This window comes from Theropithecus gelada, chromosome 7b (genome assembly GCF_003255815.1).
Source record: "Theropithecus gelada isolate Dixy chromosome 7b, Tgel_1.0, whole genome shotgun sequence".
NCBI classification, from domain to species: Eukaryota; Metazoa; Chordata; class Mammalia; order Primates; family Cercopithecidae; genus Theropithecus; species Theropithecus gelada.
Window position 1 is genome coordinate 101,834,889 of NC_037675.1, and position 22,668 is coordinate 101,857,556.

Consider the following 22,668-nt stretch of genomic DNA (forward strand, 5'->3'; position numbering starts at 1 on the left):
GTGACCCTGCTCCCTGGTGTCTGCCACCTCCTGTGCTCTCTCCTGTGCTTTCCTGACACCTGGGTCCCGAGGGCACTGGGACAAGGGTCCTGGGGGCAGGGGAGGGAGTCCAGCTGTGTGCCACGTGGCCTCAGCAGGCTCTGCTTCCGGTCCCCTCCCCTGCCGCAGGTATTTAAGGTCTGAGAGGGGTCAGCTGGGAGCTGTTGAGGCCACCCCAGTGGCACCAGAGCCCTCTCAGGAAGGCAGACCCAGGGCTTCCCCGCCACACCTTGTTCATGGATTTTGTTGCTGGAGCCATCGGAGGTAATTGACAGGATGGTGGGTGTGCAGACACTGCTGCTCCTGGGGGTAGCAGGAGCTGAGGCCCAGGAAGGTGCTGGGCAGCAGGGGGGTTTGAGGAGACCCCCAGCTCCCAGGATCTGCCAGGACCTGGTGTGGGCCATGGGTGCCAGGAGCAGAGAGCAGGTTCCTGGGAGACTAAGGCTGGATGAGGGGTGCTGCAGGGCCTGGGGGGCTGCAATGGCCTGGGAGGCTCAGACAGGAGGCTGAGGGCAGGCTGGGGATGGGGCTGTGGTCCAGGCATGGAGGTCGCTCGGGAGGCAGAGCTAGGGAGGCTGGGAGTTCTTGGTGTGGGGAGGGGTGATTGAGTCACTGAAAGGGAAGGAAGACCCCAGGAGAGGATCGAGAGGGCGGGGAGATGGGTAGGGAAGATGGGGCCTGGTCCTGCAGCAGGTACTGGAAGGGGCGGGCAGAGGACGGTAAGGGACCTGGCGAGCTGGCTCCACCTGCCCCGCTGGCTGTGTGCGCCTGGCTGGGCCTCCGGAACCTGCTTCTCAGGCCAGACTCTGCTGGGGAAACCGTTCTCCCTCCCGGGGAAGGGCTCCTGGTGAAAGACTGATTCAGTGAGATAACCAGGCCCTGGGACACGGGCTCAGCTCCATCCCATGGGCTGTGGGGACTGTTTTGAGTGGGCACTCCTGGCCTTGCTGGTCTTGTGAAACAGCAGTGGGTGGCGTCAGTACTTCTGGGAATAGCATGGGGGTTGGGAGAGCGGCCAAGCTCTGGGCCTGGGAGAAGGCAGGGTACCTGCCCCATTAACAGGCTTTCTTTTTCTTTTTTTTTTCCTTGAGATGGAATCTTGTTCTGTCGCCTAGGCTGTAATGTAGTGGCGTGATCTTGGCTCACTGCAACCTCTGCCTCCTGGGTTCAAGTGATTCTCCTGCTTCAGCCTCCCAAGTAGCTGAGACTATAGACATGCACCACCATGTCTGGCTAATTTTTGGGTTTTTAGTGGAGGCCGGGTTTTACCATGTTGGTCAGGCTGATCTCAAACTCCTGACCTCAAGTGATCTGCCCGCCTCAGCATCCCAAAGTGTTGGGATTACAGGTGTGAGCCACTGCGCCTGGCCTCCATTAGCAGGCTTTCTGAGCCCCAGCTAGGTGCCAGCCTGGGGCCAGCCTCTCCCTTCCTCAGGGAAGTTACTGGACTTGCCTGAGGTCACACAGCTGGAAAGGGCTCCTGAGTCTGGCATCTTTCCTCTGAAGCCATGGGGAGGCCTAGGTAAAGGGCTGTCACTCTGTGGCTGGCCCTGGGTCATGGGGTGTCAGCCCTGGGCCATGTCCTTGGAGAACTCCAGTTCTGGAGGTGGCGGTGGCATACAACAGCAGCAAAGCCATATGACAAGGCCTCTGCTCAACATGTTCCAGGCACAGAGTCAGCCCAGAGTACAGAGGTCAGAGAGGGCTCCAGAGAGGAGGTGGTGTTGTGGCAGGGCTTTGATAGATGAGTAGGAGTTCTGTGAGGTGCATGAGGTGTACGGGAGGGTTAAGAAGGGTCATTCTCTCCAAGCCACTTGGTCTTTTGCCTTACTTCATTTATTCGCTTCATTCTTTCATCCGGCATATTTACTGAGTCCTGGGCCACAGTAAATAGGGTACAGTCCCCATGTGCCTATTGTCTTCCATTGGCCTTTACCACTGACCCTCAAGGGAGAGAATGGTCCCCCCAGGGACCAGCCTATTTCCTGTCTGACTTCCCTGTGTCAGTGCTGGGGCTTGGATGTTGAGGCCTGGCACCTGACGCCTCTCTGCAAGGTGTGGACTCCCGGCCCTTTCTCTTCCACACGCACTTGTGATTCCTGGCAGTCCTGGCTCTTCACAAACCCTGGTGTGGGCTTGGGCTTCCCTCCTCCTGGCCTTTGCCCAGGCTGTGCCTCCCACTCCTTCCACCCACACAGCCAAAACACAGTTACTGCCTAGCTCACAGGCGAACCCTCCACGGACTGATGGCTCGAGGGCAAGGTCTGCCTGGCTCAGAGACAGGGCCCAGCCAGGGTTGGATCAGACATTCTCTCAGAACGTGATGCCCGTGGGGAGGCCGGGCCATGTCTTTGGCCCAAGGCAGCAAGGATGAGGCAATCCCAGGCCAGGACTCAGGAAAGGGGAACTCGCTTGCAAAGGGCAGAAGTCACTCGGAGGTTCAGTTTCCTCATCTATAAAACGAGGGTGCCCTCAGGGGATGAGACCTGGTGCAGACCAGAAGGGCCAAATATGGGTCTGCCCTTGGGGGAGCCCAGTTGGTGTGCACCTGCTTCTTCTTCCCTGCAATGGGGTGGAACTGCTCGCTGGCCCCACTCTCCTCACCGTGGGCCTCTGCTTTCCTTCCAGGCGTCTGCGGTGTTGCTGTGGGCTACCCCCTGGACACGGTGAAGGTGTGGCAGCAGCCAGCCCCCCAACCATTCCAAGGCCCCTGCACCCATCCATGGCCAGAAGACTTTCCAGAATGCTAAACAGACCCACCCCTTTCCTGCTCAAATGCCTTCAGTGGCTCCCCATAGCCCCTGGGACTGTCAGTCCCACCTTCTCGCCTCTGCACCCCAGGTTTCTCATCTAACACAAGGCTCCCTGTCCCTGCTGTGCCCACAGTCCAGCATGGCTGGGACAATCAAGAGGGTGACTCTGCCCCTTCCCCAAGGCCTGCTGGCCTTGCCCTAGGCCTGGAGCTACTCCTTCCTGAAGCTCACTTCTCCTGCAGGTCAGGATCCAGACGGAGCCAAAATACACAGACATCTGGCACTGCATCCGGGATACGTATCACCGAGAGCGCGTAGGTCTGGGGCCAGGGTGTGGGCAGGGAGACAGGGAGGGGATGCTGGGCCTGCCTCCACTGCCCAGCAGGTGATGCTGGGCTCCCCACTGGGTCTCAGCTCTCTCACCTTCCACATGGGAATAGTTCTGCCAATCTCGTGAGTTCCTCTGAGGACTGGAGCCAGTTCATCTGGCAGCTAGAGGGGCCTCAGAAGGAGGTTCCCACCTCCAGCAGAGGGTCTAGAGGTAGCGTTCAGGCCTTTGAAGGTCAGAGGAGGGACCCATGCACTGCATTTCTGGCTCCTCCAGGCCAGGTACCCCTTGAAGGCAGTGTTGGGTGGAGTCTTCAGGGTCTAGCTTAGAGACCTGTCCAGAGGCAGGACTTGGTGACATTCTCTAAAGTGAACTTGGGGCTTGGTGCAGGCCAGGAGCTAGCTTGTGAAAGTAGTAGAGGCATAACACGCTGTTAGTTCATTATCAGGCCAGGTGCGGTGGCTCACGCCTGTAATCCCAGCACTTTGGGAGGCCGAGGCAGGCAGATCACCTGTGGTCAGGAGTTCGAGACCAGCCTTGCCAACATGGTGAAACCCTGTCTTTACTGAAAATACAAAAATTAGCTGGAGGTGGTGAGCAGGCAGCTGCTCAGGAGGCTGAGGCAGGAGAATCGCTTGAACCTGGGAGGTGGAGGTTGCGGTGAGCTGAGATCTTGCCACAGCACTCCAGCCTGGGCAACAGAGTGAGACTCTGTCTCAAAAAAAAAAAGAAAAAAAAAAGTTCATCATCATCAAGCAGCTGCGCTGGGTTTGGCCTGGTCCTCTGACTCTTCAGGTCTCCCCTCGTGACCTCCATCCTACAGCAGAGGAATCTGAGGCCCTGAGACTGTGAATGACCTTCCCGAGGTCCAACAGCAGAGTGCAGGGCGGGGCTGAGTGTGGGCTCCCTCGGTGGGCTCCTCCTTCTGGCGGGGCCCTGGCCTCACCTAGACCCTGTCTGCTAGGTGTGGGGCTTCTATCGCGGCCTCTCGCTTCCTGTGTGCACGGTGTCCCTGGTGTCCTCCGTGTCTTTCGGCACCTACCGCCACTGCCTGGCGCACATCTGCCAGCTCCGGTACGGCAGCCCTGACGCCAAGCCCTCCAAGGCCGACGTCGCGCTTTCGGGATACGCCTCTGGCCTCGTCCGCGTGAGTAGGGGCAGCCAGGGTGGGGAAGACCCAAGAGAGACTGTGGAATCTGCGAGGTTATCCACCCTGGCAGGTGGGGAAACTGAGGCTTGATGAGGGCAGACACTGGAGGCCATGCATGGAGCCAGGGGCTGTGGGAGAGGAACTGGCATCCCGCCCAGGCTGGGCCCAGAACCCCTCAGCAGTGCACAGATGAGGGGCTCACTGCTGTCCTGCCCAGCATGGCCCCCTGGGGAAGGGGGCTGTGACCAAAGAGACCCTCCCCGTCACGGTCAGAAGGTCACCTAGAAGCCACCATGGGCAGCTGAATAGGCAGGCCCCGGGCACTCATGGCTCCGGGCACAGAGATGCCTGAACACAGTCAGCTGTTGCTGGACGCGGGCATTTCTCCATCCTCAACTGTGCGTGGAGCACCTGCAGTGCCCGTCTGCCCTCAGGGAGCCCTGGCTCCCGCAGTGGGGACAGACTTCTGCACACGGTGACAGCACGGAGCCAGCTGGAGCAGCCCAGTGGCCGAAGGCCTGGCCCAGGGGTCTAGACCACCAGGCCCAGCTCTCAGCTCTGACTCTCAGGAGCTGAGCAACCTTGGGCAAGCAAGGGAGACTCTTGGAGCTTCTGTCTCTCCATCTGTAAGAGGCATGATGAGAATTTAATGAGATCATGAGGGTAAAGCCCCCAGCACACATATCGAAGTGGCAGCCAGTATGTCTAGTGATTTTTTTTTTTTTTTTTTGAGACAGAGTCTTGCTCGGTTGCCCAGGCCAGAGTTTAGTGGCACCATCTCGGCTCACTGCAACCTCTGCCTCCCAGGTTCAAGCAATTCTCCTGCCTCAGCCTCCTGAGTAGCTGGGACTACAGGCGCATGCCACCACGCTCGGCTAATTTTTGTATTTTTAGTAGAGATGGGGTTTCACCCATATTGGCCAGGCTGGTTTCAAACTCCTGATCTTGTGATCCGCCTGCCTTGACCTCCCAAAGTACTGGGATTACAGGCTTGAGCCGCTGCGCCCGGCCGTGATATTATTTTATTGCTGATACGTTATTAAATACGTTCTTGAACCTGGGTCACCGACATTTTCTTACCACCTCCCAGGAGAAGTCCGGCAGGCTGGCGCCTGGGAGAGATGTGGCTGCCGAGGAAGCATGAGCTTTGGTGGGCAGAGCTGGCTTTGGACCCCGTGGCCCCCAGCTCTGGGCCAGCCTGCAGGGTCTTGGGGCCCAACCTCCTGAGGTCACCGTGGGCAACATGAGGCCGGTGGGAGGCCAGGTCCAGGCTGTGGGCAGAGCCACAGGTGGCTGACCCCTGCCTCCTTCTCTGGTCCAGGTGTTCCTGACATCGCCCACTGAGGTGGCCAAAGTCCGCCTGCAGACACAGACACAGGCACAGAAGCAGCAGCGGCGGCTCTCGGCCTTGGGGCCCTCGGCTGTGCCCCCCGTGTGTCCTGCGCCCCCAGCCTGCCCAGAGCCCAAGTACCGCGGGCCGCTTCACTGCCTGGCCACAGTAGCCCGCGAGGAGGGGCTGCGCGGCCTCTACAAGGGCAGCTCGGCCCTGCTGTTACGGGACGGCCACTCCTTTGCCACCTACTTCCTTTCCTACGCCATCCTCTGTGAGCGGCTCAGCCCCGCTGGCCACAGCCAGCCAGGTGAGCAGGGGCTGGAACCTGGCAGGGCGCGGAGCCCGGCGGGATGAGGACAAGGTGAGGTCTTGCTGCTCGCCAGTACCCGAGTGGGGGCTTGAACTCGGCTTCCTGCCTCCCAGGGTGGGCTCCTCAGTTCCCCCAACACCAAGAGTCAGCACAGAGTTGCTGTGTCAGCGTCAGTGTGTGGCTGTGGACAAGTTCCCTTCCCCTCTCCCAAGCCACTTGCAAATGAGGATGGGCCGGAAGAGTGAGTCCAGGGCACATTGCCCTGGGCGCCCCGATCAGGCTCCCAGTCAAGGCACTGTGGTCTCTCTGCAGATGTTCTGGGCGTGCTGGTGGCCGGGGGCTGTGCGGGAGTCCTGGCCTGGGCTGTGGCCACCCCCATGGACGTGATCAAGTCGAGACTGCAGGCAGATGGACAGGGCCAGAGGCGCTACCGGGGCCTCCTGCACTGTATGGTGACCAGCATGCGGGAGGAGGGACCCCGGGTCCTTTTCAAGGGGCTGGTGCTCAACTGCTGCCGCGCCTTCCCTGTCAACATGGTGGTCTTTGTCGCCTATGAGGCGGTGCTGAGGCTCACCCAGGGTCTGCTCACATAGCTGGTCCCCACGCCCAGCGGCCCACCCGCCGGCAGCTGCAGGAGGTTGTGGTGGCTGGAGGAGGCAAGGGGTAGTGTGGCTGGGGTTGGGACCCCACAGGGCCGTTGCCCAGGAAAACGAGGAGCCTCCCTGCAGTGAGTCGGCCAAGGCCTGAGCTTGCCCTGCCCAGCTACTGACCTCAGGTCGAGGGGCCCGCCGGCCATCAGCCAGGGTTGTCCTGGGGTGGCAGGAGCCAGGGAGGAGTGGGCCTCTTTGATGAGGGCGTGTGTCGCATGGAGTCAGTTGTTCATCCCAGCTTCCCCGTGGCCCCTGCCTCCCATGTCTTTGGAGCAAACTTCCAGGGAGTCAGGTGTGTGCTCAGCCAACCTCTGTCCCATTCCCAGATCCTCGTCCCCACCACTGTTCTTGTCTTCATGAGCTGTCCCTTACAGGCAGGGGCTTCCCACAGGCTGGGGGCCTTGGGGCAGGGAGCATGAGCTGGGCTGGCCCACCATGACTGACGGCTCCCGGCCTGGCTTGTTCCCCACAGCAGGCTGCTCCCAGGGGTGCTGCCGGGACTGCCATGCCCACCTGGCAGGGGCCCGGGGTGGCCGTCCTCACCCGGTTAGGGAATTTGGGGTGAGGTTCCTCAGGAGCCCTCACTCTGCCTGTGGATGCTGGAAAGACCCCAAAGACTCTGCAAAGACCCCAAAAACGCTGCAAAGACCCCAAAGACTCTGTTGGGAACTGTTGTGAATAAAATGTTTCTGAGGATGTTCAGGGCTGTGGCTCCATGGCCGTGGGCTGACCGTTCCCTGCCCCCAGCAGCTTCGCACCCCGTGAGGCCTGCCCACCTATCCTGGGAGGTGCAGGGCCCTGTCCCTGTCCTGCTCGCTTCCTGCTGGATGAGCCCCCTCCAAACCCAAGCTGCCAGCGCTCCCACTGTGCAGATGGGCACACTGAAACACTGCCTGGCGCTCTGGCGGGCTCCACCCGCTCAGCCTTCTGGGTTGTGGGGCCTGGCCTATGGCGCTGAGTCCTGCTGCAGGGGGCTGTTCAGCAGGGTACTTGCTCTCCTCACCACCTCATCCCAAACCCACCCGCTTTCTGAGCGAAAGCTGGTTCCAGCCAGGCCCTCCCACCCGCCCTGTGTGGGAGGGTGCCGGGCACCTTGCACAGCTCACCACAGCCACCGGATGCCAGGCGAGCAGACAGCTCCAAGAGGGAGGGGGCCTTGCCTGCAGTCACGCATCAGGAGGGGTGGGTGGACTGGAGCCCGTGCTTCTGAGGCTCCAGCACCCTCCTCCTGGTATCAATCATGTGGCTTCCACTGATGGGGGCTATCAGGGGGTAGGGCTGGCAGGTCCAGCGTGAAGCCATCGGGTCTCCACCACAGCAGCCCTCTGGCAGGGCTGGAGGCCACCTGCATTGACTATAGTCACTCAGGGACACCGACCTTGACTGTGTCTGTGCACTGAACGCTGTCCTCTGTTCTGCCGAACAGAACTCTTCTGCTCCCAGAATAAGGGGTGGACCCCCCTTCCTGGGTCTGCTCCTGTTATGCCAGTCCCCATATGTGTGGTGCTGTGGACACCTGATCTGATGCCCTGTGCCCCGTGCCAGGAACACCCTCCCCCTGCTCTGCCTGGCTGGCTCCACACCCCAGGTGCCACCTCCTCCGGGAAGCTCTCCTTGCCTGACCACTGGGTTGCTCCCAAGCATCTCCTGCTCTGCTCCCGTGGGGACCTAGTTGGGTGTGTGGTCACTCGTCTGCCTCTCCCCAGCCACAAGAGCCTGTGAGCTGCGCAAGGACTCCATCTAGCTCCAGGGCTGCTGTACAGTAGCGGGTGTGGGATGAATGAGCGAGTGAGTGAATGAATAAGGCCTGCAGTAGATTCCAGGAAGTGCGTCCAGCCTAGGAGTTGCAGAGGCTGAGATGCTGTGGCCAAATGCTGGGAAAGGGCAGGTGCTAACCGGTTTCCATCGTTCATCAAACACTGACCCTGGGACCATTTGTGTTGAGAACACCCCACCTGTTCGGCCTTGGCAGGAGGGTTCCTGGCAGCACTCCTGGCCCGGCTCTGGCAGTGGCTGCACTCTGGGAGGTGGGGCCTTTGGCTCTCCCTGAGCCTGTGTCACTGAGCAGCTGGCTCTGCCTGTCACTGGGGAGGGGTTTTGCAGGAAGGGCCTCTGTCCTCATTGTCTTTACAACCTCTATGGTAATGACCAGAGAGTCCTGGGCCTCAAGGCCCAGCCAGCGTAACCCTGGGGAGGGCACAGCTGCTGGTGCTGCAGGTGGGCACTGGGGGCCAGAGGCAGGCCTTTTGCTTGCCAAGTGCTGTCCTGGAGCAGCGAGCTGTTCCACAACCACCCGTGTGCTCAGCCACCCTCCTTCCTGGCCCTGCTTCCCCACCCAGTGCTGTTTTATGTGCTTCTCAGGTCCCGTCTCCTTTCCGGCAGGCTCAGCTGGTCTCTCCTCCAGGCTGGGGGCCACGGGGCAGAGAGGCTGAGCTGGGCCGGCCCCACATCTGTCTGCCAGGTGGACATCACCAGCTGGAGTAGGAGTGCTCTTCTGGCAGAGCCTACGGCACCACGGTGGTGCTGGCACCCAGCCTCATGCCTCATCCCCAAACACCCATGGGGCCACTGCAACCTGTCCGTCCTAATCCAGACATGCCCGTGCCTTTCAGGGAACATTTCTCTCAGAAACCACTGGTTTTTAGCAAAATGGGGGAGGTTTGGGAGACGTGCAGCTCCCGTGTCCTGACCAGCAGTGGCCTTGGGCAAGTCACCTGAGTATTGGACCCAGGGCACCCCTCCTAAGACCCTAAACAAGAGGTATCACTGCTTTTTACAGGGGAGGAGATGGAGGTCCTGGGAGGTTAAGTGACCTGGCCAGAGTCACACAGCCAGTGAGGGGAGAAGCTGGTCGGTGTTGGCTCACTTCTCCCTGGGGCCAGGGTCTCACCAGGGCCCTGCCAATAGATGCTCTGGCTGGGTGGACAACGACACCCACGTCACTGTCACTGACGTCACTTGTCACCCCTCACTGCACTTGCATCACAGGTGCAGTAGAGCTACAAGGAGTCACATTAGTTGCCCAGGGCAACAGGCTAGTGAGCTACATGGCCTCTGTGGGTGGCTCACCCCCACTGGCCATAGCCAGCCAGGTGAGCAGGGGAGGGCAGGGGTGGGGCCCAGCTCAGCAGGAGTTGAGACAGGGAGGAGGCGTAGGTGAGGTCATGGTGCACACGGGTACCTAAGTGGGACTCCAGCCCAGGCCTCCAGCCTCCCAAGAGTCAGGACAGACTTGCTGTGTCAGAGTCACCCTATGGCCTTGGACAAGTCATGTTCTCCTCTCCTAAGCCTCAGCTTCCCCACTTGCAAAATGAGGATGAGCCGGTAGAATGAGCCCAGGGCTCCCTTGCAGCTCGGCGCCTGCCCCGGGCCTCATGTGAACGGGGCCTGGCCTGGCTCCCAGCCTGTGCTCCCTGTCACTACACAGCACCACCAAGTACCCCACGGCCAGCCCCTCCTCTGAAAAGCGAGGACAACCTCTGCTTGTGTTCTCCATCAACTGCTGGAAATGAGAAATGTGGTGTGAGACGGAGCCCGCACCGGGATGCTGCTAAGGGCTCTCCCAGCATAAGCCCATTCCTGGGAGCTGTGACACAACACCATGGGGTTCCCAGGACTGTGCACTTTCATCCCCAAATTTTGACTCCAGCAGACTCAAGGTCATACACAGAAGGGTGAGGGGAGGGGTCTCTGCTCCCTCCTCAGACCTGCCAGACAGAGCACAATGACAAGAGCCAGAGCCAAGAGCGGGAGCCAAGGAAGTTTATTTACTCTACTGGGTGACAGGAGGGCAGAGTGCTCCAGAGGAGACCCAGACACATCAACCAAGGGCTTCCCTGAGATTTGGCTTTGCTCTTCCAGACCTGCTCATGGTGCATGATGAAATGAGGCCTGCCTAGACACCCGTGAGGGCCTCGAGGGCTGCTGCCTCAACTTTCTCCCTAGCTAAGTCCACCCGTCCAGGGACACAGCCAGGGCACTGCTCTGTGCTGACTTCCACTGCAGCCAAGGGTCAAAACGAAGCATCTGCAAAGGCCAGGACTCCTTGGCATCGGACACAGTCAGGGGAAAAGCGACCCTGATTCTGCAGGACAGAGGGTCTAGGGTCATTTGGCGGGAGAATACTGGTATGCCAAGGGAAGCGAGCTGATTTCTGGAGTGGAATACATGCATGGTCTGGAGTTCAGTAAACTGGACAGTTTCACCCCCAAGTCTCAATTAATCAAAATTGCCCAACTCTGTTCAATCTTCATTGTTAAAAGCAGCTTTAAAGCTGGGTGATTTCTTTTTTTTTTTTTTTTTTTTTTTTTGAGACGGAGTCTCGCGCTGTGTCACCCAGGCTGGAGTGCAGTGGCGCGATCTCGGCTCACTGCAAGCTCCGCCTCCCAGGTTCACGCCATTCTCCTGCCTCAGCCTCCGAGTAGCTGGGACTACAGGCGCCCGCCACCTCGCCCGGCTAGTTTTTTTTTTGTATTTTTAGTAGAGACGGGGTTTCACCATGTTAGCCAGGATGGTCTCGATCTCCTGACCTCGTGATCCACCCGCCTCGGCCTCCCAAAGTGCTGGGATTACAGGCTTGAGCCACCGCGCCCGGCCTAAGCTGGGTGATTTCTTAGTCAAATGTATAGCAAAGCTTTTACTTACCAATTTCTTTTGGGAGGGGGTGTGGGCTGAAATACAACTTGTGCTCAATAAACCTCCCCACATCGATGTTTCAAAGCACTTTCTAGGTTACAATAATGACATTTCAATTCCATATATGCATACATAGAATATGTATTTTTAAACAGAGTGGGTCTTAAGAGTATACTTGGAACCCTCGGAGTCCTCCATGGACCAGAACAGGGTGGCCCATGGACTTCCAGCCAAAGGCTCCACTCTTTGGGGCTGCTCTGGGGAGAGACTCACAGCTGGACTTCTCTATCTGACCATGCAATGTTAGCCAGCACCGATCACCCACAATGCTTTGCCCATAAGAGACAGAAATGATGGAACTCACAGGAAGAAACAGTATTGATAACATACACAGGCTTACAGAGACCAGGCCTAATAATAATCATGAGACAGAAGCCTACGGGTGGCAGTGCTTTGACTGGGCTGGGATTATTGATACATCACTTCTTTTATAAGCATATGTAAAACGAGTGCTACTGAAAGTCGAAGGACAGCTCCCGGGGAGTCATGAACTCTTTTGCTATCTCGTCCGTGACCTGCTTGCGCCGGGCCTGGTGCTCTGCGATCAAGGGCTGGAGAACCTCTATGAGTACCTTCTTGAGCTCACCGGTGAGCATGGCTCCGCTGGTGTAATCCTGCCCAGAGGGAGACAGCCGTGTGAGAGACGGCTCCACATGTCCTGAGCGGCTCCTTCCTGCCTTGGGCACCAGCTAAGCCCACACCACCCAAGAAGAGGCTGGCACGTGGGTGGCACTCAGAAGTGAGATGTGTTGTTACCACAACAATAACCTATACCTTCAGCTACACTTTTCCTAAAACGGCTAGAAACCTGGCTCTGACGGTAGCCATGACTAGGTCTCTCACAGTGAAAGGGCCAATGGGGAGGGCAGTCCCCAACCCTACCGACGCTAGGGGCCGCCGTTCCCCCAGGCACTAAACAACAATTCCTGGCAGCCTTACGGCTTCTGGAAAATCTTGCTAATATATTTTTTTTTTTTTTTTTGAGACGGAGTCTTGCTCTGTTGCCAGGTCGGAATGCAGTGGTGTGATCTCGGCTCACTGCAACCTCCACCTCCCAGGTTCAAGTCATTCTCCTGCCTCAGCCTCCTGAGTTGCTGGGATTACAGGCACATGCCACCATGCCTGGCTAATTTTTGTATTTTTAGTAGAGATGGGGTTTCACCATATTGGCCAGGCTGGTCTCAATCTCCTGACCTCGTGATCTACCCGCCTCGGCCTCCCAAAGTGCTAGGATTACAGGTGTGAGCCACCGCACCTGGCCAAATTTTGCTGATTTTTTCTCTTTTTCTGATTGTAATGCAGGCTCATTAAGCAAATTTAATAAAGTACCCAAACCACAAAGCCGCAGCAAAGAAAAATCACCTACAAATTGCCCACCTAAACAGTGCCCAGAGGTGGGGTCTGCCACTAACATTTGGTGAATTTTTTTACATTTCTTTTCATGTGCATTTCATTTAAACATAGTTAACTGCTCCCTGAGTTTTCATTTGGTATCCTTTTTTCACTATCATAGGCATATTTTCCTGTGTCACTAAAACTTTTTTTTTTTTTTTTTTTTTAAAGAAAGAGGGTCTTGGCTGGACGTGGTGGCTCACGCCTGTAATCCCAGCACTTTGGGAGGCCGAGGCGGGCAGATCACAAGGTCAGGAGATCGAGACCATTCTGGCTAACACAGTGAAACCCCGTCTCTACTAAAAATACAATTTAGCCGGGTATGGTGTCGGGAGCCTGTAGTCCCAGCTACTCGGGAGGCTGAGGCAGGAGAATGGCATGAACCTGGGAGGCAGAGTTTGCAGTGAGCCGAGATCGCGCCACTGCACTCCAGCCTGGGTGACAGAGCAAGACTCCGTCTCAAAAAAAAAAAAAAAAAAAAAAAAGAGGGTCTTGCTATGTTGCCCAGGCTGGATTTGAACTCCTGGTCTCAAGGGAGCCTCCTGTCTCAGCTTCCCAAGTAGCAGGGACTACAGATGTGTGCCACCTTGCTCTGCATATGAACACTCTTAAAAGAGTTCATGCCTGCATAATAATCCACCCTGTAACAGTTCTAATTTATTTAACATTTCCTCTGTTGTATCAAGTCTGTGTTGAACTTTTTGCTATTATCATTTTTAACACCTTTGTGTGGAAAGCTTTCTCTTATTCAGGATTATTTCCTTGGAAAAAATTCTAAGAATGAGAAAACCTGAGGAGAAGCTCTGAACATTTTTGGGCTCTTTGTACCTATCACCAAACTGCTTACGAGGCTGTGCCGATAAACACTCTGCTCACATGAGTGTGCCTGGAAGCGTCTGCTTCACAATCACTGAACACAGTCAATGGCCACACAAAAGCCCCTATTGATTCTGTACTGAACTGTCTTAGCTTTGATCACGTTAACTTAGATTTCTCTGATGACTAATAAAGCAAGACTGTTTTGTATGACTCCCAAATGAATAGTAATTTGTATCTGCTCTTTCGTGATTTGTTCATGAGGCTTCTGACCCCAGGTCTAAAAACTATGAGGGCGACTCTACTCAGTTTTCACCTTGTTTCAGTTGAGCACTTCCGACCAACCCTTCATGCCCGGCTGTTGGAGCCTTCCAGGCCCCATGGGCAGGAGTGGCTGGCTGGAGGCAGCTGTGGGCCCTTGGGGCTCCCTGCTCACCTTCCTGATCTGCTCGAGCTTGTCGTCGTCCTCGAGGAAGAAGGTCAGGTACATGAAAGACACGTCCACATCACAGTTGCCCCCAAACTGCCTGTGCTCCTCGATGGTGTCTCTCCCTCCAGAAAATGCATGCTTATTGACCTGCACCAGAAGAGGACACAAACACGCTCGTCAGTCCTGCTCATCCTGTGCCTGGACGCTGGCGAGAAGCCCAAGTGCGGAAGTCAAAGGTGTGAGTGCTGTCCGATTCTGGACCAGAGAAAGGTCAAGGCGCAGAGCTGGTGGGGGATCCACTGCTATTCTTCCTGTGAGGCTTGGGTGTGAGCTGCCATGGGGCTCACTGCAGGAGAGGTGGGGGCAGATGAGCTTTGAACTCCCTCATCCTCAGAGACACAGGAGAATAGAGTTGGGAAAGCAAAGGCACTGATTGAACTGAAACCTGGGGGAGACAAGTGCCTCAGGTGACAAACTTCAGAGAAAGGATGGGTAAGGCTAGACATAGTGGCTTGTGCCAGTAATCTCAGCATTTTGGGAGGTTGAGGGGGCAGGATCAATTGAGGCCAGGAGGTCAATACCAGTCAGCTAACTTAGTGAGCCCCCCTCTCTGAAAAAAAAAAAAAAAAAGGGAATTAGCTGGTGTGCTGACGTGCGCTTGTAGCCCTAGCTACTCGGGAGGCTGAGGTGGAAGGATCGCTCAAACTCAGGAGTTTGAGGTTATAGTGGACTGTGATTGCACCACTGCACTCCAGTCTGGGCGACAGAGCAAGACCTTGTTTCTAAAATAATAAAAACTAAAATAAATAAATAAAAAAAGATAAGTAAGTCATCCTCAGAGTAAGGAAGATGGCAGGAAGGGCAGCCTCTCTTAGGGATAGGTACTGCTGTGTTAACAGGGACAGGAAAGCAGCGGCCAGCCTCCCACAGAAAGCAGAACAAGAAGGCACGGGCAGGGTAGGGCAGTAAGGGAAGGCAAACCCACGGGAACTGCGCGGGTAGAGGGGCCTGCAGGCAGGTCTCCACTCACAAACAGGCAACGCTGTCAGAGCTGAAAAACTCAGAAACGCAATGCCTTTTAGGAATTGTTGAAGATAATCACAGAGTAATTAGGGCTACTAAAAGCCAGAAAAAATAGGCAAAACTCCTTCAACATTCTTTCAGTGAGCATCTGAGAAACCTCCAATGCACAAATGTCACCCTAATTTTTTTGTTTTAGATAGGATCTCTAGACTGTTGCCCAGGCTGGAGTGCAGTGGTGTGATCACGGCTCACTGCAGCCTTGACCTCCTGGTCTCAGGTTACTTTCCTGCCTCAGCCTCTTGAGTAGCTAGGAGTACAGGTGTGTGCCACCAGCCTGGCTAATTTTTTGGTATTTTTTGTAGAGGCCGGGTTTTGTCATATAGCCCAGTCTGGTCTTGAACTCCTGGGCTCAAGTGATCTGCCTGCCTTGGCATCCTGAAGTGCTGGGATTACTGTGCCACGAGTCACTGTGCTCGGCCCCTTAACTTTTTTTTGCCACCATGCCCGGCTAATTTTGTATTTTTAGTAGAGACAGGGTTTCACCATGTTGGCCAGGCTGGTCTCAAACTCCTGACCCCAGGTGATTCACCTGCATGGCCTCCCAAAGTGCTGGGATTACATGAGTGAGCCACTGTGCCCAGCCTTAACATTTTTTTACGGGAAAAAGGGTAGGCAGAGTCAATAAATTCTAAGTTGTTATGTTTAGTAAGTCTCCTCAAAAGAATTCCAGAGCAGCCGGGTGCAGTGGCTCACACCTATAATCCCAGCACTTTGGGAGGCCGAGGCAAGCAGATCACCTGAGGTAGGGAGTTTGGGACCAGCCTAATCAATGTGAAGAAACCCCGTCTCTACTAAAAATACAAAATTAGCTGGGCATGGTGGCGCATGCCTGTAATCCCAGCTATTTGGGAGGCTGAGGTAGGAGAATCACTTGAACACGGGAGGTGGAGGTTGTGGTTAGCCGCGATCGTGCCATTGCACTCCAGCCTGGGCAACAAGAGCAAAACTCCATCTCACACACACACACACACACACACACAACACACACACACATTCCAGAGCAGATTCCTAACTAGATAAGTTGGGATTGTGCAAAAGGAGCAGACAAGTGTTGGGGCAAAGGTGCCAGTCTCCATCGTGGCAGGGCACTGCTGAGAGGCTGGGCAGGGAAAGCAGTAGTCACGCGAGAGGCTCAGGCAAGGCCCATGCAAGGGGCTGGCGCTGTGCGGCTGGCTGGTGGGCAGGCCTGCGGGGCTGAAAGAAAAAAGCTAATGAATGGGACGTTTACCTTCCCTTTCCTAAAAAAAAAAAAAAAAAAAAAAAAGAAAAAAGAAAAAAGAAAAAAAAAGTTATAGAACCAAAAACTATGGAAAATACTAATAAACAGGAGGAAGAAAGTGCCTGACGGAGTCACTGCTGTGTGGTGGCCACAGCCCTCCCTGCTGGGCCTTGGAGAAGAAGCTCCAGTGTCAGGAAGAAAGTCTGAGAACACAGGTCCTGGGCTCCTGGGGCAGTTTGAAGAGGGTATTGAAAGGCCAGTTCCCAGCCCTTTATCTGAGAGGAGAACAAGGAAACTGGTGTCTGCTGCACGTTTTTCACGATGCGCTGGCGTCACCACCACCTGCACACTCCCCCTTCCCAGGCGAAGCTCCTTGTTCCATGGTAGGCACACAGCAGATGTGCCATCCATGTTGGCTGTTAGGGTTGTGACATGTATTTTATCCCCAACAACCCAATGACCTCTGTAGTGCTTTTGCCATCTTACAGGTGAAGGAAATCAGGCCCAGAGTGTCAGGAACCTGCCACATGTGACAGGGATTGGCAGGACCAGGCTGGCTCCTGGGACACCAGGCTTCCAGGTGGAGCTCGAGAACTGAGTGGCTCAGTTCTGCCTCCTTGATGTGACCAGTCCTTAGTGATGCAGGAAGCAGCCTACCAGGCCTGACTTACAGGAAAACAAATGGAGGGACGACTTGGGGGTGGGTATGCAGCACTGCTGCCAGCAACTAAGATGATGGAAGCGGGTGACCAGTGCGACTCTGTGCGACAGGAAATGATATTGAGTGGACACGGCCAGCTAGGGTGGTAGTTGGGATGCAGTTAGATCACACAGGCTGACTCTGTGCAGGTGGCAGGTACTCACTCAGCAAAGCCACTTGAATCATCAGCACTGTGCTACTATTTTATTTTTTTTAGTTTTAGAGATGGGGCCTCGCTGTGCCACCCCAGTTGGGGTGCAGTGGCTATTCACTGGCACAACAGTAGCTCACTGCAGCCTTGAATCCCTGGGCTCAAGCCCTCCTCCTGAGTAGCTGGGACTACAGGCACGTGCCACTAACCTGCCTGAACCTGTTATTTTTAGGAGGAGGCCAGAGCAGATGTGCCCTCTTCTCTGGTGTGGAGATTCTGATTTTGCAGCCGAAGTCAGGCATGGGGATTTAGAGTGAGGGCCTGGCCGGACCCTGTTCTGCCCCACAAGAAGCCTGCAGGCCCAGTGACCGTCTGTAGGCCTCTGTGTTTCCTGACCTCATGCTAACTGCTCACCTCGAGGGCTCTGCTGGTCCCTAAGTGAATGATAAATGTCCCAGATCCATAAACAAGTTTTTCTCCTTTTTGTTTTTTGAGCCGGAGTCTCGCTCTGTTGCCCAGGCTGGAGTACAGTGGTGCGATCTCGGCTCACTGCAACCTGCGTCTCCCAAGGTCAAGCAATTCTCCTGCCTCAGCCTCCCGAGTAGCTGGGATTACAGATGCCTGCCAAATTTTTGTATTTTTAGTAGAGACAGCGGTTTCACCATGTTGGCCAGGCTGGTCTCAAACTCCTGACCTCAGGTAATCCCCCTTGCCTCGGCCTCCCAAAGTGCTGGAATTATAGGTGAGAGTCACTGCACCTGGCCATAAACAACTTTTTCAAAACAACTTCTCAGAAGCAAAATCAAACAGCAGACTTTTCCAGTGGCACTTCCCTGCCCATTCTGCACGCTGTGCTCCGGAAGTTTTGGCTAGAAGTGAAAGGGAAAGAAAAGTCTCCAATCATACCAGCTTCCAACTGAGTAAGGAGAATTGGTGGAGGCCATGTCTTAGGAAGTTTTGATATGAAAGACTTCTCCATTGTCAACCAGAACCTGCCTGGGACTTTCCAGAGGGTCAGGGGCAGTGACTCAGAGGGCATGCGACACGCCTCAAATACAGTTCCCAGCATTTCCACTGCAATCTTCAAGCCTGCAAACACACACTTGATTCCAAAGAAAATGTCAACTGCTATGTGTAACAGTGAGGCAATTAAATATACACTGGCAGTTGAGGAACCAGGCAACAGAACTGGGGCCATGCAAAATAAGGAAGCTCAAACTAACTTCTCCTTTTAGTTTCTCTAGTGATTTGTCAAATGTTTGCTGAATGCCTGCTGCGTGCATCCCTCCTGGGGCCAGCAGGACTGTCCCGTGGAGGGACTTTTCTCAGTTCTGTGTCTCTCAGTGAGAACACTCTCTGGGATAAAACCAGCTCCTAACCCCTGCTTGGCTGCTCATGGTCAGGAGAGCAGTGCTGCTGATTCCTGGTGATGGACACTTGGTCAAGTGGCTGGGCTTCTCTAAGCCTCATCAACTCATCTTTAAAGGGAATAGCACCACCACCTCCCAGTGAGAATGAAACATGAGAAAACATAAATAAGGCACCGGGTCCAGCCCCTGGAACACAGCTGATGATCAGAAATATACACAAATCTTTTCCATTGTTTAATAACATCCACAGTAATTATAACTTTAAGGAAATTGCCATGACTTTGCTTCCAGAACAGTGCTGGTAAGAAAAGCAGAAAAGGGAAAAAAAAAATTCAAAATTTTACCTAAATGAAGGGACACAAAACAAATTCACCTGATTCATGTGGGAAGGACAGGATGCCTTGAGTTCTGCAGGGAGCATAGTTGGCAATCCTGGAGTTCAGCATTGCTACGGTGGCTGAGGCCCAAAGCACTGTGCAGTGGTGTGTGTGTGCGTGTGCCCCCAAGGCATGTTTCTACTCCCACTGATTGCCCTCTGCCCGGGCCACTGCTCACCTTGGTTTTGATCTGCTTTGCCGTGTCAGTGAGGAAGATGGAGGAGTTGGGGTCGCTGGCACTCATTTTGGTCTGGGCGCCCTGCAGGGCAGGGAAGAAGGTGGAGTGCAGCAGGGCTGGTTTAGGATAGCCGATCCTGGGGGCGACGTCCCTCGTCATTCTAAAGTAAGGATCCTGTGGGGGAGAGTAAGGACCCTGATGAGGGCGGTTGGAAAACATGCCAGCTTTCAGCTGTGAGCCGTCCCTGTGAGCATCTTCACAGAAGGCCCTCATGCTTCCAACTAAAGAAATTCACTCCCTCCTCCCCTTCATATCTTTTCCTTTTTTTATTTTGCTTTCAGTTCTGGGATACATGTACAGAACACACAGGTTTGTTACATAGGTATACATATGCCATGGTGGTTTGCTGCACCCATCAACCCATCATCTAGGTTTTAAGCCCCGCGTGCATTAGGTATTTGTCCTAATGCTCTCCCTTCTCTTGCCCCCCACCCCCTAACTTTCTTTCCTTTTTCTTGAGACAGAGTCTTGCTCTGTCGCCCAGGCTGGAGTGCAGTGATGCGCTCTCACTGCAACCTCTGTCTCTGGGGTTCCAGTGAGGTGAGCAGCTGGGATTACATGTGCCTGCCACCACACCTGGCTAAATTATAAATTTTTGGTAGAGATGAGGTTTTGCCATGTTGGCCAGGCTGGTCTTGAACTCCTGGCCTCAAGTGATCCGCCTGCCTTGGCCTCCCAAAGTGCTGGTATTACAGGCGTGAGCTACCCTGCCCGGCTGCCCGTCATATCTTTCAACACTTCTCCCCCGCTGAAGAGTAAGAGGAACCTGCTGTCAATGCCCCAGACTCAGAGAGCCTTGGTTCTGCCTGCTGACCTGGTCAATGGCACATGGGATAAGGCACTGGATATCTGTCCTGTCTTGGAAGATCTGTGGGAATGAGTTGCTGAAGGAGGGAGCAGCCTGGATGGCAGGAAAACTGATCTTCCCTGAAAGTGAGAAAGAAATGTTTTCACACGTGAGATGAGTTCCTGTTCTGCTTAGTTAATAAAGGAATGAACAAAAACAGGTTTTCTCCCCATTATAAAATAATCATTAAAGAAAACCTAAAAAATACGGAAAAGTAGAAAACAGAATAAACTGTATAGCTGCAATGTGTCTCATTTCATCCATTTTGTATTTTACTCTATGCATTTTCATTGTGACTACATTATATTTGGTCTTTCCCTGGCTTTTTCTTTTTCTTTTTTTTTTTCAGGAGTCTCGCTTTGTTGCCAGGTTGGAGTGCAGTGGCTCGATCTTGGCTCACTGTTACCTCCGCCTCCTGGGTTCAAGTGATTCTCCTGCCTCAGCCTCCCGAGTAGCTGGGACTACAGGTGCGTACCACACCCAGTTAATTTTTGTATTTTCAGTAGAGACGGGGTTTCACCATGTTGGCCAGCATGGTCTCGATCTCCTGACCTCGTGAAATGCCTGCCTTGGCCTCCCAAAGTGCTGGGATTACAGGAGTGAGCCACTGCACCCGGCCTTCCTTGCCTTTTTCGTTGTAATGACTATCCATGTTGTTACTAAGTATATTCTATCCTGTCAATGTAACATACTATTTAACCACTCTCTAACCACTGGGCATTCAGGTTGTTCCACCTTTAATTATCATAAGTTACAATGAATGTATTTGCTATTTAAAAGTTTTAGTGTTTTGGATGTTGTGGCTGTTATTACTGTCATCAGTATTTGCTTAGGCCTGCAGAAGAACTTTTGACCTCTCCGGGGCCCCTGACAGGTGATGCCACGCCAGCCCCCACTGAGTGGCGGTACCCAGGCCCTTGGGTGAGCTCAGATGTTTCTGGACTCTGGGCATGCAGCTGGCCCAGCGTGACCCTGATGCTGTGGAGCACACACCACTGTGGCTCTGGCTCCAAGCAGGGCGAATCCTCCCCATGGAGAGCCCCAGCAGCACATCCTAAGGAGCTGTCTTGGCTGGCAGCTGACTGAAGGCCTCAGAGGCCTGCTAGGACTGAAGCCATGTGGCAAACGTCAAGTAGAGGAGGGGATCAGAAGGCCCAGCCACAACTCTCAAGGACCAAAAGTCTAAAAGTCTACAAGGCCAATGCATCTGAAAGACACATGGAAATTGACAGAGAGGGCCAAGAAGGCATGCACATGGGAGGCAAACCATTTGCATATCTGCTGGGGTGGAGCCATGGAAGGAGAGCAGGGCAGGGATGGGAAGGCTCCAGAAGACCTCGAGTCAAGCCCCTCATCTTACATGTGGGGACACTGAGGCCCAGGGAGACAAAGACTCAAAGGCTCCCTCATGGGCAGCAGATCCAGCTGTCCTTCTCCATCACCCCTGGTTCCACCCAAGTTCTACACTGACTGGGGTCCCACCAGAGCTGTTGGAACTCCAAAATCATCCTTAGATTTTTCTTTCTTCTAAACCTTAAGATGGGTGACAGGAGAGGGACAGACTTACATCCTGAAGTGCAGCTTCACCCAACCCAGAGAAGCTGCTCAATGCGTTACACTAGCTAGTCAGATTCCAGGACGATGACGACCCGCCCAGGCCTGGGTGTCCTACTTAAAGAGACAGTTGCAAAAGCTAACATCTCAGAGATATTTAAACCAGACATGTGTCTCCTCCAGAACTCTGCTCCGTTTTGAAAGGCGCAGGCAGCAGTGGGCCCCTTACCGATGCTGTCGCTGTCAGTGAAGCCGAAAATGCCTTTCACTTGGTTGAAGGTAACATGCTTTTGAATCTTCACCACATTTTTGTAGAAACCTGAGCTCATCCTGCAAAGACAATGGGAATGAAATCCCAAACTGGAGGGCGGCCTTCACTGAAGGCAAAGTCACAGTTGTTAAAATTGGATGCCAAGGAGTAGTGGCATGGGCCAGACTTGGGGCCACATTGTGGTCAACACATAAGCACCAGGAAGGTGCCAGGAAGTCATCTGTAGGCAAAGATACCTGCATCAGGCAAAGCAGACACACGTTTACCTGTGGAGTTGACTGGGAAAGGCAGAAACCAGTGTGAAACCAACGTGAAGCAGACACACAAACAAGGCAAGAACACAAGCAGATTCAGAGACTCGCAGCTAGCATGAAAAATTTAAATTCTGCCAGGGTCAGCAGTTCAGTGGGCTGTGGAGCTCAAGTCTGGGAGCCCCCAGGAGCTTCTTAGTTGAGACATACTGTGTTGCAGGAGACTATCTGCTTGTTGTCAGATGAGCATATGGATAGAAATCCATGGCCCGAGAAGGAGGAAGGCCTGTCTCAGTGCAGCTGGTCCTCCTAGCCTCTGGCCACTGCACCCCACTGCTGTTTGGGCAGAACTGACCCTATCCCCAGCAACAGGGCTAGGCCACAGTGGCTGATTCAAGCAACCCAACTCTCTCTTCTGGATGGTGAGGTGTGTGAGTACCAGGCCTGGATCTGTGGCAGCCATTCTGATACCAGAGGGAACTAGGCTGAAGACGAAGCAAACAGTGGGGTGTACGGGTCTGGCAGAACCCAGAGTGGCTTCATTTTTTTTGTTTTGAGATGGAGTCTCACTCTGTAGTCCAGGCTGGACTGCAGTGGCATGATCTTGGCTCACTGCAACCTCCACCTCTTGGGTTCAAGTGATTCTCCTGCCTCATCCTCCTGAGTAGTTGGGATTACAGCTGCTTGCCACCACGCCTGGCTAATTTTTGT

At 54.5% G+C, this 22,668-nt stretch overlaps 2 protein-coding genes across 6 annotated transcripts in view; one reads left to right on the forward strand and one right to left on the reverse strand.

Moving 5' to 3' along the window:
• Window positions 1-203: 203 nt before the first annotated feature.
• On the forward strand, window positions 204-7,165 carry SLC25A47 (solute carrier family 25 member 47). The gene is made up of 6 exons (XM_025392546.1): window positions 204-303; window positions 2,668-2,711; window positions 3,035-3,106; window positions 4,085-4,267; window positions 5,592-5,910; window positions 6,226-7,165. The coding sequence occupies exons 1-6, from the start codon at window positions 276-278 to the stop codon at window positions 6,504-6,506; spliced, it is 927 nt and encodes a 308-aa protein (XP_025248331.1). The 5' UTR covers window positions 204-275; the 3' UTR covers window positions 6,507-7,165.
• A 4,156-nt stretch (window positions 7,166-11,321) lies between these two features.
• The window catches only part of WARS (tryptophanyl-tRNA synthetase), a 42,671-nt gene continuing 31,324 nt past the window's right edge, over window positions 11,322-22,668 (reverse strand). For 4 of the 5 annotated variants that reach the window (XM_025391758.1, XM_025391755.1, XM_025391754.1 and 1 more), the window contains 5 exons: window positions 21,665-21,765; window positions 19,849-19,961; window positions 18,975-19,148; window positions 13,903-14,043; window positions 11,322-11,872 (listed from right to left, as the gene is read on the reverse strand). In XM_025391758.1, the coding sequence (XP_025247543.1) occupies window positions 11,711-11,872; window positions 13,903-14,043; window positions 18,975-19,148; window positions 19,849-19,961; window positions 21,665-21,765 (691 nt within the window). In that variant the 3' untranslated portion in view covers window positions 11,322-11,710. The remainder of the gene's footprint in view (window positions 11,873-13,902; window positions 14,044-18,974; window positions 19,149-19,848; window positions 19,962-21,664; window positions 21,766-22,668) is intronic. The other variant, XM_025391757.1, reaches the window with a different exon arrangement.